The sequence below is a fragment of the Prunus persica genome, chromosome G1 (assembly GCF_000346465.2).
Source record: "Prunus persica cultivar Lovell chromosome G1, Prunus_persica_NCBIv2, whole genome shotgun sequence".
Taxonomy (NCBI): Eukaryota; Viridiplantae; Streptophyta; class Magnoliopsida; order Rosales; family Rosaceae; genus Prunus; species Prunus persica.
The window spans coordinates 31,121,782-31,136,718 of record NC_034009.1 but is presented as its reverse complement, the minus strand read 5'-3'; the positions used below and the strand labels follow the sequence as shown (position 1 = coordinate 31,136,718).

Here is a 14,937-nt window from a genome sequence, read left to right as displayed (position 1 = left end):
AGTGGAAGTCCCGGGATAGGTGCCCTCATTGTGGGTAGCCTGGCTATCAGTTGCTGCACTTTCTGGTAAGCCTCCTGGCATTCTTTGCTCCATATGAACGATTGGCCCTTTTTGAGTAAAGGGGTGAAGATGCTCATCATAGCAGCAAGCCCTGGAATAAAGCGTCGAATGTACGACAGCCTCCCCATGAAACTTTTCAATTCCTTCGGGTTTTTTGGTGGCGACAAGGATTTTAGGGCCCTAGTCTTTTCGGGATCCACATCTATGCCGCGTTGGTGCACCTGAAACCCCAAGAATTCACCAGATGATACTCCGAACGCACACTTCTTCGGATTCATTTTCAGCCCGTATAGCCGGCACCTTTCCAGCACCCTCCTTAAAACCTCATGATGCCCCAGTCTGGTTTTAGATTTCACCACAAGGTCATCCACATAGTCCTCCACCTCTTTTCCCATCATATCATGAAACACTGCCGTCATGGCTCTTTGGTAGGTGGCACTCGCATTTTTGAGACCAAATGGCATGACCGTGTAATAAAAATTCCCATACGACGTTCGAAAGGCTGTCTTTTCAGCATCCTTGGGCGACATTTTGATCTGATTGTACCCACTGAATCCATCCATAAAGGACAGCATGCCTTGACCCGAGGTTGAATCGATCAATATATCCATGTTGGGCAGCGGAAACTCATCTTTTGGGCAAGCTCGATTGAGGTCTCGGTAGTTTGTACATATTCTAATGACCCCGGTCTTCTTTTTCACGGGAACGATATTTGCTAGCCACGTAGGGTGCTTGATGGGCTTGATGAATCCAGCAGCTAACAGTTTTTCGATTTCCACCTTGATTTGCTTTTCAACTTCAGGATGAAAATTCCTTCTGGGCTGTACGACAGGTTTGGTACCCAGCTCAATATTCAACGTGTGACTCACCAAATTTGGGTCAAGGCCGGGCATTTCTTCGTAGCTCCAAGCGAACACATCTCGAAACTCTTTTAACAAAGGCACCAAAACTTCCTTCTCCTCCTCTGTTAAATGGATGCCGATGGAAATGGGTCTTTGGACGGCGGGATCATCACTTAAGTCAATTGTCTCCAATTGCTCAGTTACTGCCACTGAGCCATCTTGCATGTGCTTGGGAGCAACCATTGGCTCCTGGAAGGCACAAGGTGAAGGTGCCTTGTCATCTGAATCTTTGCGGTCATTGGTTTGCATTGCTTCTCCTCCATACTCGGGGCTTTCCCATAAGACACGGTTAAGCCCCCAATCCCGTCATAAGCGATACACGGTGCGCCCATCGGGGAGCGTTACTTTTGAGCACCGGGGATGATCATAGGCATGATTGTTAGCTTCCGAGTGTCTCTTTCTTCCTCGGTTGATGACGGTGATGAGTTCTTCATTACTTAAATCACGAATTTCTGTCCAAGAAGGAAGGTAGGTTCCAAAATCTTTGGATGGGTTGCTTTCAGCACCTGTGCATTCGGTGTAGAATTCTGCCTCGGAGTAGTGGGCTTCATCTTCATTGAATGGTGCTTGATTTCCGGGTATGCGTACTGGTCTCAGCCCAATTCTTCCTTTCACACATTGATGGTAAGTAGAGACCACAAGCTTATGTTTATTGAGCCATGGTCTTCCAAGCAGAGCATGGTAAGCCACATCCACGTCCACAACATAAAATTTAGTAAGTGCTCGAATCGGTCCCACCTTCAGATTTACTTGCATATACCCGACCGTGACCTCACTTTTGTTCCCGAAACCGCTGATGCTTGTTTGAGATTGCACGATCTTAGATAGCGGAATGCCAGCTGCTGTAAGCACAGATAGGGGTAAAATATTGACAGAGGAACCTGTGTCTACCAAGGCTCTCCTTATAAACACATCGTTGATCTGCCCCTCCAAATAAAGCGGCCTCCTGTGGTCTGGGTAAGGAACTTCCATATCCTCGTCTGTGAAGATGATAGCATTGTCATTTCCCAAAAACGAACTTTGTGGTTGAACAGTGAAGCAATGAGGGTCAGATGCCGCAGAGATGTTCATGAGAGTTACAGCAGCTGCTTCTCTTGCTTGAGGCCCAAAGCCAAGTTGGTCAAAGAGTGACTTGAACTTTGGGTTTCTTTGGAGGGCCTGTGAAGCTGTGGGCCCCTGTTTCAGACTTAGGTAACGTCCCAACACGCTTGCTTCAGCCTCCGTAACATTGTGAAATGTTACGGCAGCTATTTCCTGCTGTCCCAATGAAGCCCCCGAGTAGCGATCTTCCGGCACGTCTTGAACAAACATCTGATTACTTGAGTCGTCATCCCATCCATCAGCGAGCGGCCATGGCGTGTTATAACTTGAAGGCTTCGAATATTTGCACCAGTACGCCTTCTCCATGTTCCCGCAAGGTTCCCACATAGCTTCTGGCGGCTTCGGGTCATTCCTCCATGGGTGGCACAATTCATCGTCATCCAGTAAATCCTCGGAATATGTAATGACAGCAGCTACCTCTTTGCCCCTTCGTTTCGGCAAGGGGTCCTCATCAATTGTTTGCTTCCTAGAAGGAAGCTCAAGAACTCCTTCATGTATTTTAGCATGTAAAATCCTTCTTAGACTCTGACAGGCAGTAGTTGGATGTCCCACGAATTGATGGTAGCGACAGTACCTAGGATCATTCTTTTCTTCTCGGGTGGGGACTTTGTAGGGCCTGAGAGGTTTAATTGCGCCATCAGCGATCATCGTGTCCAAGATGGCATGAAACTCCTCATCTTTGCATGGCAGTGGCGGGTACGTCTCTCGGTCCTTTCTTTTGCGTGTGCCGTAGTCGTTGGATGGCTTGTCATTTACAGCTAACGTTTGGTGCGCCTCCCTCTTCTCGTTCCTCCAAGTCCTTTGTCCCGTCGGTTTGACAGACATGCTTGTTTTTCTTACTGCTTCCAACAACCTAGAAAATTGACTGATGCCAATGTTTTCTAAGTACACTCTATAATCTGCTACAATGTTGCTGATGCAGATTTCGACAAGTGCCTCTTCGTCCTTTTCATCATAGCAATCTAGGGCCAGATCTCGAAACCTTCGTACAAAGTCCACAGGATCTTCACCATGCTTCTGGCGGGTATTGTTGAGCTGGGTGGTGATGACTCTTTCCTCGTGCTGGAAGTATTTTTTACAGAACCTGCCTGCCAGATCGTCCCAAGAACGAATTGAGCCTGGCGCCAATGTCGTATACCAGGTATAGGCCCGATCAGTAAGACTTTTTGAAAACTCTCGCAGTCGGAGATTATAATCACCAGCATGTGGTCCTAAGGCATCGATGAAACGACTAACATGCTCCTTTGGGCTCCCTTTCCTTCCATCAAAAAGGACGAAGTTTGGTGTTTCGTAGCCTTTGGGGTAAGGCTGCTGGAGTAAGCTTGACGGGTAAGGTGGTTGAGGAACGTATTTCCAGTCTTCTTGGCTTCGACTGAGTTCCCTTTCCAGCATGGCAACGACATCCTCCTGGGTAACAAAAGATGGTCCCCTTTGTTCAGACTCTTTTCCGGCAGCAGCAGATTCCTCCTGTGGATGTCGGGTATTTTCTTCGTTTGGCTTAGGAACAGCATTCTTTAGCTCTTTGATGGTGTCCATCATTTCTCTTTGGGTTTCCCCCATAGCCTGCATAGCTGTAATAAGGTTTGTGAGGGTAAAAGCTCCCTCACTTGCACGTTCTTGCTGCCTAGAGGAGGTATTTTGTCGTGATTCGGAATCACCGTGGTCAGATCCGTCTTGAGAGGCCATGGTATTGCTCCTAGTCTTCTTTTTTGGAGGCATTAGCGAAAAAATGGCAGCTTGGTCCCCAGCAGAGTCGCCAATTTATGTTGGGGCTTTTTTGTTCCAGCAGCCTGACGAATGGGCTTGGGCTGCCGTGAGAAGAGAAGTGAGCAAAAATTCCCCAAATGCCTGGGTTCGACACCAAGCGCCTGGAAGAGTGTTTTTCGCAGAGTCTGATGAAACTGTTACGAAAACGCTCTCAGGCTTCCTTCACTAATAGCCTAAACAAACTTGACCAATTTTACAGAAGAGCTTGGCTTGGAGAGCATGTGGCATGGGAGCTAGGCTTTCACAGGTTTAGCAATTTTGAGAGAGAGAGATGAATTTTCCTATGGAGGATGGAGGTTTAGAGCAAGCAAAGGAAGATTTGGCTGACTTCCTTCCTAATGGAGGAAGGAAACGAATGGAGGAGGAGATGGGGTGGCTTGAGTAGATTTTCCAGCTGCTTGACAATGCTTGGTCGAGCTCTGAAAAATGGGTTGGTTTCCTGGGTAGCAGAAGTCCTCCTTTTTATAGCCGCTAAGGGTTCTAATTTCGTCATACTTCCCTCCCTCTTTCCATTGTTTTCCCCCACTTCGTCTTCTTTGATGAATTCCGTCCGCCCAAGACACATGGGTAAGGAACCCATTTGTGGTTCCAAGGTCTCGGTTTTGCTGGCCCTTCATCATAGAGGTGAAGAGCCGCTTGCTTTTCTCTCGATCTTTCCTATGCAAGCTGCCAGAACAATGGGAGGGAAAGGAGCTACGTTTTACCCAACGGGTAAACCTCTTGCTTGTGTGGATTTCCTCTGGTTTTTGAGATGTTTGCTGTTGACTTTCCTGGATAGGGACAAAACGTGCTTGGCCAGATATTTTACAGGGAGTTTGGGCTGGGCTTTTCTTTCCTAGGCTTTGAATTGGTGATATGTCATTCTGGGTCAGTCTGCTGGGCTTTCGTCAAGCTGCCGGAAGCAGCTTGCCTATTGCACTTTAACAGCACATTTAGGCCTTCTAATTGTCCTAGCCTTCTCTAACAGGCTTTGCACCTTTTTTCTAAGGTATTGGGTCATGCTCTCTCTTCTCTTATGCTAACCCATGTATTTCGGGCCAAAGAAATAGGCTTGAGTTTTGGGCCTCCCAAGTGACCCGAAACTACCATTTCCTTGGCTCGTCAATGGGTCCTATGAAAGCCCGTTGCCATCCATACCACAACCCGTTCAAGCAAGCCCCGGGTAATTTTGGTGGCTTGGGCCCACCTAAGCTTGTAACACATCTTGGTGTTGGCATGGCGGTTCCGACACCTATGCTTGTGCTTGGATTTTTATCCTATCATCATAGGCTATAGCCGAGTTCAATAGGAATGAGCATGTTTTTAGCATGTTTTTGGTCTTCCCGCACGTGCTTGTTTGGCGTGGCATGTGGCCCGTAGCTCGTATTAATTCGTTCCCTAAATTCTCTTGCGTTTACTTGTCCCTATTGGGCCAATAGTCAACTTGGGCTTAGCCCCTTGGATTTTTGGGCCTCAACAATGTGTAAATTTATGGACTTATCAGCCACCGCCACCACAGACGCCGTAACCACCTTGGAGATAGAGAACATCACTGAGATTGCAGACAGTCACCTTACATCTAAAACACCAACCAACAAAACCACAAATCTAAGAAGATCTAGACACAAGTAACCTCCTCACAATTAAAACCACAAATCCCGTAGATGCGGAAGGGGAAAATAAGTGGGGAGATAAGGAAAAGAGAGAGGGAGTGATGCAGGAGCATAGTGGTGGATCAAGATAGATATTTTACATTTAATTAGTTATTTCATGATATATTGTTATTTTCTTATTTAGGTAGTTTAGGATATCTTTTATTATGTATGTGTGATTTTATAATTAATTAGTTTACTTTTGGACCAAGTAGCCTTGGTGCCCAAGTCTTGTAAAGCCTATAAATAAGGCTAATGTAATAGTTGTAGGGGAGATATGTTGATGATTAATAAAATAGTTTATTTGTGGCATGGATTTGCTACGATATATGTGAGTTTGCACTAGCCCTAGATTTCGGTGCTCGTGTATGTGGTTGGTGACCTGTGTCCGGATCCCGATCCCCATCAATTGGTATCAGAGCTATGGCTCAAGATTTGCTATATCGGGGAGGTTTTTGGATGGAGGGTCGTTTTAACAACTACAACGACATGGAGGAAATTAGGAGGATGCTACGGCAACTTACAGAACGCATTGCTCGCATTGAAGCTCGAACCCAGATAGGTAAGAGTTCTGACGGGGAGGGATGTGTGAACCCTTATCTGAACCGAGTAGCTCGCATCGACACTCTAAGCCGTGAGAGTCTCGACGGGGAGTACGAGGGAGATAGCCCTTTTCATTATTGCGCTCCGCTGTGTGAGTCAAGTGAAGAGGGGCACGGTTATTCTCATTGTGTCTTTGAAGGTATAAATGAATTTGATAATTTTGGTGCATCTTGTTATTCATCAAAGTTATTAAATTTAGATTTACCTCCAATATTTGATCCTTGCAACTGTGAAAATTGCAATGAAAATTGTTTGGGTGTTCAAAGCAATTTTGATAAGCAATTTATTGACCAGCACAGTGAAGAGATGAGAATTGAGAAAACTTTTGAAGATATTATTGATTTTATGGGCATTAATATTTTCACTTGGAAGGTTGCCAAAAATCTAGTTGATTTTGTCAATCGGTTGAAGATTCTAGAGAGAAACTTTTGCATTCTTAGAGGGAGTAAGAAGAAGCCAAGAATAACGAAATATTCCAAATATCTTTTTATTTGGAAAGGAAGATTTCAATTGGATGCTAAAAGATCCAGAATTAATATGAAACAATTGAAGATTCTACTCGGATTTTCCTCAATCAAAGGCTTGAATTCGAGGACGAATTCTTTCCAACCATGGGAGTCTGATGCAGGAGCATAGTGGTGGATCAAGATAGATATTTTATATTTAATTAGTTATTTCATGATATATTGTTATTTTCTTATTTAGGTAGTTTAGGATATCTTTTATTATGTATGTGTGATTTTATAATTAATTAGTTTACTTTTGGACCAAGTAGCCTTGGTGCCCAAGTCTTGTAAAGCCTATAAATAAGGCTAATGTAATAGTTGTAGGGGAGATATGTTGATGATTAATAAAATAGTTTATTTGTGGCATGAATTTGCTACGATATATGTGAGTTTGCACTAGCCCTAGATTTCGGTGCTCGTGTATGTGGTTGGTGACCTGTGTCCGGATCCCGATCCCCATCAGGGAGAGAGAGGAGGATGAGTGGCTTCCTGCTCCCTATTCCCTGGAACACAACAAAAGAGGTTTGAGAGAGAAGGGAGGCTAGTGTTTTCTCAATTAGGTTTTTCTGGTAGGTTCGAGCTAATGAACTTTAAGAAAGTAGAAACCTTCGTATTTACTGCATTTGGTTCTGGGAAAAGGAGCTTGGGAATGAGAAATTATTTGCTTTCCTATGTTTGGTAAGTCCAAGCTTGGAAAAATAGGGAGGAAAATAAAACCTTCCATTTATATTGGATTTAATTTTCCCTCCTCGTGGGAAACCAAGACAAGCATTAATTACAACTTTTTATGACCAATTTACCACTATTAACAATTAAAAATACCATGGCAAATATTAATTACACTTTTTAATATATATATATATTTATGATTTTTTATTTAGGGATATAATTGAAAAACTAAACAAAATGCATTTTCAATCCATACACTAACCACACATAGAGAAGGAAATAAAATGATATTTTCTAGTTATTTTTCCAGCATTATCAAACATAGAAAATGAATGTTCGATTTCCTTTTCTATGAAAAACTACATAGAAATTGATTTCTCATCAATTCATTTCCATGAACCAAACATTGAGTGAGTACTCCACTAATGAACTTGAATTGGGTCATGATCGAGTCTACTGCCCATCCTTTGTTCAGTCAATTTCAAGAAACACCTGGTGGGGCATTCCTATCCAACCAGCCAAATCCCCAAGGGGTAATGATCCGCGGCTGCCATGGGATTTTCATGCAAAACTTGACATGGCGGTGTGCAAAATATGTCAAAACAATTCTCAAAAGTTGTGGTCTTTCTCGATGCCAGCAGCATGGGTGGAGCAAATAAATGCACTAGATGAAAAGTACAGCAAACCAAGCGGGCCATATTGGAAGATACATCAATAATTCAGCTTTGCCTTCGTAGCAAATTTGAGTGAGAAATTGTATGGTTAAGTAGAAATAAGGTATTTATGGTAATGCAAAACTTGTGGTGGCTATTTGAGTGCCAGTCACACCATGAAGCAAATAAATAATGCATTAGATTATCGTGTTAATTAATGCGTGCTTTGTTTAATTACAGGTAATTAAAAAATGCTTTGCTATGTATTTGTGTCAAGGGATGTCATATGTGATATTGGCATGTATTAACTATGGCTATCACATTCATAAAATAAAATGAGTGGTGTGCTGTGTCCAGTTTTTGCTCATCATTCGTTATATCTACTACAAATAGCCTTAATACTTAACAATTATAACAAGTTACAACCCAACTGGTTTGGACGAAAATGTTCAATTAACTATTTACCCACAGACAAAAACTAAAAATATTTAATGTGATAGGAACTTCCGTTACTTCGGTTTGCCAAAATACAATTGATGTTTCAACAAAAGAAAAGATTGATTGATGTTATAGTCTACTATTTAGGTTAATAGGAATTCAATTTCACAAAAAAATATAGTTTACTATTTAGGTTAATAGGAATTCAATTTCAGCTAATTAGGATAAAACCAAAAGCCAAAATATAGCACCTATTTTTACCATAATATAATTAAAGAACATTAAAATTACAAAATATGTCATTATGCCATTATTTTCAAATTTCTTTTAAACCAAAACTTACAGTTGTATATGGATCAGCAAAACGACATCACAACATCAAAAACTTAACCCGAAACGATATCTACTCAAATTGAATCACCTCGAGAAACCGCCTTTCCATAGTTTCCTTCACACTATTCCCAAATATCTCAGAGACGATGGTTCCAAGCTAAACCATTCGCATCTGCCATGAGATTTTCATGCAAAACTTGGCATGGCGGTGTGCAAAATATGTCGAACAATTCTCAAAAGTTGTGGTCTTTCTCGATGCCCGCAGCATGGGTGGAGCAAATAAATGCACTAGATGAAAAGTACTGCAAACCAAGCGGGCCATGTTGGAAGATATATCAATAATTCAGCTTTGCCTTAGTAGCAAATTTGAGTGATAAATTGTATGGTTAAGTAGAAATAAGGTATTTATGTTAATGCAAAACAAGAACAACAATAAAAATAAAAAAAAATAAAAAAAGGACACCATTCTAGGAGTAGCACAATATACTGATCATAATTTATTCTTTTGGATGAGTTAATACACCCAGGAAAACTTGTTCACACACAATCAATATACTTATATATTGCACACAATTCAATTCATTCTTGCCTATAAATTCCAAGATAGAAATTGCAAGTCCGAAACGGTACTAACAACAAGGATAGCTTGCCCTTATTTTATTACATATATATGTAATTATCCTTCAAAGTTGCACGCATAAATCTTGTTGGTGCAATTATTCCTTAAGAAGATGTGCATCAATATCTTGAATGACATTGACCAAAAACCGGAGGTACTTATGTGGAGGCGGATCGTTCTCATTAAGTCTTTGATATCCTAGGGTAATTTTCACCAAACCTCCTTCACTCTTTGGAGTGACCTGGAAGATGATCTTACAGCTTTTGTACTTCTCCAACACATGTGATCCTTCCAAAGCAGTAAGACTCACCAACTTGTTCGCTTCATCTATTTCTACCTTTTCCTTTAAAGTTTCAACATTTCCATCTGCACGTACATATATATAGTTTATTAGCATTGAAATATTTTAGTAATTTAGAATCAAACGACATATATACATATTCCAGTAGTACATATATACGTACCTAAGGTGTATTTCCAAAGCTTGACAGAACCAGAAGTTTCCCAGTCACCTTCATGTACCGCAACATCATGTACATTATCAGAGGAGGCCTTCGGAACGTCGTGGTGCTGGTTGCTGATGAGCTTGAACAATTTGCCAGAATTGGATTTGATCTCTACCTCAGCCTCCACAGTCTCCGCCTTGTAATTACTAGCTCCACTCAAAGCCATTTTCTCTGACAAAACAATTAGGTTTACTTTTTAGAATTTTGTAGATGACCGATATAGCTATTAAGCTTCCACTCCTTATATAGAGCCACGGAAGCCCAGGTCAAGCTGTAAATTTCGATGTATGCCTACAGCAACGTATAGGAAATCGTATATTTACATGATTTGATCTATATGACATGTGACAATTAAACGTGGCGTGTGGCAATTAAACGTGGCGGGATCTTGAACATGGTAGGTATACCTGTACTATCTATACCTATCAAATTTAAATTTTGGACCCCACACAAAACCCTACCAAATTTAATTTCTTAATTTAGTTAGAGTATATCAGTGAACTTGATTAATGGAGCTAATCCATTTGGGAACGTAGAATTTAACATTGTATATATATTTTTTTGATCAAAGTTAGAAAGGAAAGGGGTAAACTCACATACACGGCTACCATGAGGATTTAGACCTAAGACCACATGAGAGCGCACCAAAAACCTTAACCAATCTAACTAACACTTCATATCTAACCTTCGTATTTAGACACCACCAATATTGTACTTGAATAGGGTCACTACTCACAAGATTAGACTAAAGGACACCTAAACCGTCAGTGTATTTTAGGAATTACATGCAAAATGGGATATTTCAACCGAACTAAGAACTTGTGGTGGCTATTATATATTTGAGTGCCAGTCACACCATGAAGCAAACAAATAATGCATTAGATGGAAACTGCAAACTAAAATTGGAAGACTTCTCCGCAATCCGGCTTTGGCTTTGTCCAATAATTATCCCCAATTTTTTAATTATTTTATACAAGTTGTCTAGTTTCCATAGCAAATACAATTGCAATTACGATATCTCTATTTGTCAATTGGCGTATGAGTTTACATATTATTATTTTCACCTAGTATATCTTATTGCATATCCAATAGCATTTGTAAAATAAAATTTCCAAAATAAGAACTATATTACAAAGTTAAGGATATGGTTTACAAGATTATGGAGGTCTATGAACATATGTAAACGTGATCTTTAATGTTGTAACCCTTATATTTACAATTACAAGCATAAGAACCAATTTTCCTTCTTCAAGGTCCACTTTGCAATTGCCATTCCACTTTGCAAATGATGACAAGTTGATTGGCAATTGCCAAACTATCTCTGAGCATTCCCTAACATTGTAAATTTTATCTATAATCTTGTAATAACAAGGGTATACAATATTAAGGACTCATATTACAACGTTTGAAACATTCCATACAATTGAAAAGTCTATCGTCAATCTTGTAGATTACAAGATTTAGGTTCGCATTTACAAGCTCTTGCACTGTGATTACAATGTTAAGGTTTACTTTAATCCATAATATTGTAATAGTATAATTTACAATGAATATAACGTTGATTACAATATTAAAGTTTGGTTGGACCTTAAACATGTAAAATTGTTCATTATTCTTGTAAAAAATAGAATTTACAATATTATGACTCATGTTACAGTTTTTGGGACCTTAGAGTTTCATAATATTGTAAAGGTTATCCCTAAGCTTGTAAAAACAACCGTTTACAACCTTAAGGAATCATAATAAAATGTTTGGCACATGAGAGTTCTCTAACACTTTAAATTTTATCCATAATCTTGTAATAACAGAGATTTACAACATTAAGAACTCATGTTACAGTTTTTGGGACCTTAGAGTTCCATACAATTGTAGAGGTTATCCCTAAGCTTGTAAAAACAATGGTTTACAACCTTAAGGAATCATATTAAAATGTTTGGCACATGAGAGTTCTCTCTAACATTATTTTAAATTTTATCAAAAATCTTGTAATAACAGAGGTTTATAACATTAAAGACTTATGTTACAGTTTTTGGGAACTTAGGGTTCCATACAATTGTAAAGGATCCATAAGCTTGTAAAAACAATGGTTTACAACCTCAAGGAATCATATTAAAATGTTTGGCACATGAGAGTTTCCTAATATTTTAAATTTTATCCATAATCTTGTAATAACAGGGATTTACAATATTAAGGACTCATATTACAATGTTACCTAAACGTTCTATCACATTGCAAAGTCTATCCTTAATATTGTAGATTACAATATTTTGGTTCGAATTTATGATCTTTTGCACCGTAATTACAAGAATAAGGTTTACTTTAATCCATAATATTGTAATAGCCTAATTTACAATGAAAATAATGTCAATTACAATATTAAGGTTTGGTTGGACCTTAAAAAAGTAAAATTGTTCTTAGCTTTTGTAAAAACCAGGATTTACAATATTAATGACTCATGTTGTAGTTTTTGGGACTTGAGAGTTCCATAACATTGTTAAGATTATTCATATGCTTGTAAAAATATTGGTTTACAACCTTAAAGAATCATATTAAAATATTTGGCACATAGACATTCCATAACATTATAAAGCCTATCCTTAATTTTATAGATTACAACATTTGAGTTCAAATTTACGAGCTTTTGCACTATGATTACAACGTCAAGTGACTATGGCAATTGATGGGTAACGATTTGGCATTTGATAGGTATCGATTTGCCAATTGATGAGTATCAATTGCCACTGTAATATATTTTAATATTTAATAAACCTTTTTACCTCCAATACTAGGTTTTCAGATTTTCCATACCAAAGGTGTAGATTAGTCCATTTCCCACTAATCTCAATCTAACGGCCCATATCCTTTGGTGTACCCATACACCAAAGGACTAGAGAATTTTCCTAGATGGAAACTGCATGGAAAACTTCTCCGCAACTCATTTTGTTTTATATATGTGATGACCATAGTTAATACATCACATTATCACATATGACATCCCTTGACACAAATACATAGCAAAGCATTTTTTTTAATTACTTGTAATTAAACAAAGCACGCATTAATTAACTCGATAATATAATTCATGAACCTTAACAATGAATTTAATTATGTTACGTGGTGGGTTTTGAGAGGGAGGATGCTTATTGCACTGTCAGCTGGGTTGAGTTGTGTTTGCTTTGAATTAGTTGTCATGAGAGTTTCGTCCATACATTATTAGGGAATTCTTCAGTGTTGCTTATGGAATGGAAGAACGTGAAAACTTTTTTCTTTGTGGAATCTATCCTTCATTCGTCGCATCCAGCTACGCTTTCTTTTCTTTTCACAGGGAAGGGGCAGAGAGATAAAGAAAGAGAGAGACGAAGAGGGGAAAGGAGAGCGCAAATGATGAAGGAAAGAGCTTCCAGCTGCTTCTACTACTTTTTTTACTACTACTTTAGTTGTGTCTTTTTCATCTACAAGGCTAAGTGTTCAATGTGAAATTCGAATCCAAGCACGCAACATACTTCAGATTTTTTTGTCTTTTAAGTACTTTGAATCCAAGCGCGCAACAAATAACAGTTGGATATTGTTGATTTTTAAGTCTATTTTGTACTTGATATATGAATGATGATCAAGAACTGGAGATATATATATATATATAGCACACCACGCATTTTATTTTATATATGTGATAACCCACATAGCTAATACATCACAATATATCACATATGAAATCCCTTCATGCCACAAAGAAAAACTCACATAAAACAAAGCATTACTTATAATATTAACCACACAAAGCACGCATTAACATACATATATATATTTGCTTTTGATATTCGATTATGCCTTGGCAAAGTGAGCATCAAGATCCCTGACGAGGGTAACCATGAGACCAACATATCTATCTGGAGCTTCAACATTCGCATTCCGTTTCTCATAGTGAATCGTCAGGTTGGCAACGCTAACATCACCCTTTTGAGCGAACTGATAGATGCCCTTAAAGCTCTTGTAATACTTGAACACTTCTCCGTCCAATCCAATCAAAGTTGCCACCTTGTTCTCGTCGTCGTACTCGACCTTTTCCTTGAATGTCCCAACTTCGTTCCCTGTCACATTTATTTCACAACAAAAATATATATATATAAGCTCATCTTATGATTTTTTTTTTCATACCCATATGACATAGTTAACAACGAAACAGAAAATAATTAAACTTGTCCAAAGTGGGTTCACCATATAGTTACTTAATTACCTAGATGATAATTCCAGATCTTAACAGAGCCGTGCGTTTCCCAATCTCCTTCATGCACCTGAACACCTTTGATATGGCCAGAAGAAACATTTGGGATGAGGTGGGCTTGACCCTTGAAGATTTTGTAGAACTTATCAGCAGGTGACTTGAGCTCTATTTGAGTCCCAATAAAACCGTGCAGAGCCATGCTTATGCTTATCAGTTTTGAAATTTGATATGTATAAGGCAGAATGTTAAACAACGTATAACTTGGCTTCTCCTTAAATACAAGTCATTACAGTAAAATTGCCTGATATTTTATATTATAACTTTAAGTGGTAGCAGGTGCTTGCTCATCATGAAACTCACGAAACACATGAAACACATTTATTAATGATCACAATATGTGCGGAGAAGACAAGTAAGGTCATCTCCGACCATGATGGGGGCTAAACTCAAATTTCTACTCTCTAAAATACAACTATTCATGTATTGCTCGGACTCAAAATGCTTTTTCCTTATCACTTTAACTTAAAGTGTACCTTCACCAACCTTCTCAACGCTTGACACATGTCTATTGGCATAACCATAGTTAACTCTTTACTTTGTATTTATGGAACCATGGCTATGTTAATAGACACGTGTCAAGTGTTGAGAAGGATGATAAGATTACAACTGAGTTAAAGTGATGAGCAAAAATACTCCCATTCAACTTTTACTTTATCCAATAATTATCCCCAATCTTTTTTTCATTATTTTATTGATATATATATATATATATATTGTCAATGTTTTTCAATTGTTAAGCATTAAGGCTATTTGTAGTTGATATAACGAATGGTGAGCAAAAACTAGACACATCAAACTACTTATTTTATTTTAAGAAAAATGAGGTATTAGACATAAGTAACTTTACTAATTAGTATTTGAGATATT

At 38.9% G+C, this 14,937-nt stretch overlaps 2 protein-coding genes across 2 annotated transcripts; both read right to left on the bottom strand.

The window, feature by feature from the left end:
- On the bottom strand, window positions 9,134-10,022 carry LOC18792347 (MLP-like protein 34). The gene is made up of 2 exons (XM_007223580.2): window positions 9,747-10,022; window positions 9,134-9,648 (listed from the first exon to the last, which is right to left on the bottom strand). Exons 1-2 carry the CDS (start codon window positions 9,952-9,954, stop codon window positions 9,380-9,382), a joined length of 477 nt encoding a protein of 158 aa, XP_007223642.1. The 5' UTR covers window positions 9,955-10,022; the 3' UTR covers window positions 9,134-9,379.
- LOC18790096 (MLP-like protein 329) lies at window positions 13,412-14,267 on the bottom strand. Its single transcript, XM_007225929.2, has 2 exons — window positions 14,023-14,267; window positions 13,412-13,876 (listed from the first exon to the last, which is right to left on the bottom strand). Exons 1-2 carry the CDS (start codon window positions 14,207-14,209, stop codon window positions 13,611-13,613), a joined length of 453 nt encoding a protein of 150 aa, XP_007225991.1. The 5' UTR covers window positions 14,210-14,267; the 3' UTR covers window positions 13,412-13,610.

Coding starts and splice junctions, on each gene's coding strand:
- LOC18792347 (XM_007223580.2), bottom strand. CDS start 9,954: ATGGCTTTGAGTGGAGCTAGTAATTACAAGGCGGAGACTGTGGAGGCT. Junction 9,649..9,746: donor GCTTTGGAAATACACCTTAG/GTACGTATATAT, acceptor ATGTACGTGCAG/ATGGAAATGTTGAAACTTTA.
- LOC18790096 (XM_007225929.2), bottom strand. CDS start 14,209: ATGGCTCTGCACGGTTTTATTGGGACTCAAATAGAGCTCAAGTCACCT. Junction 13,877..14,022: donor GATCTGGAATTATCATCTAG/GTAATTAAGTAA, acceptor TAAATGTGACAG/GGAACGAAGTTGGGACATTC.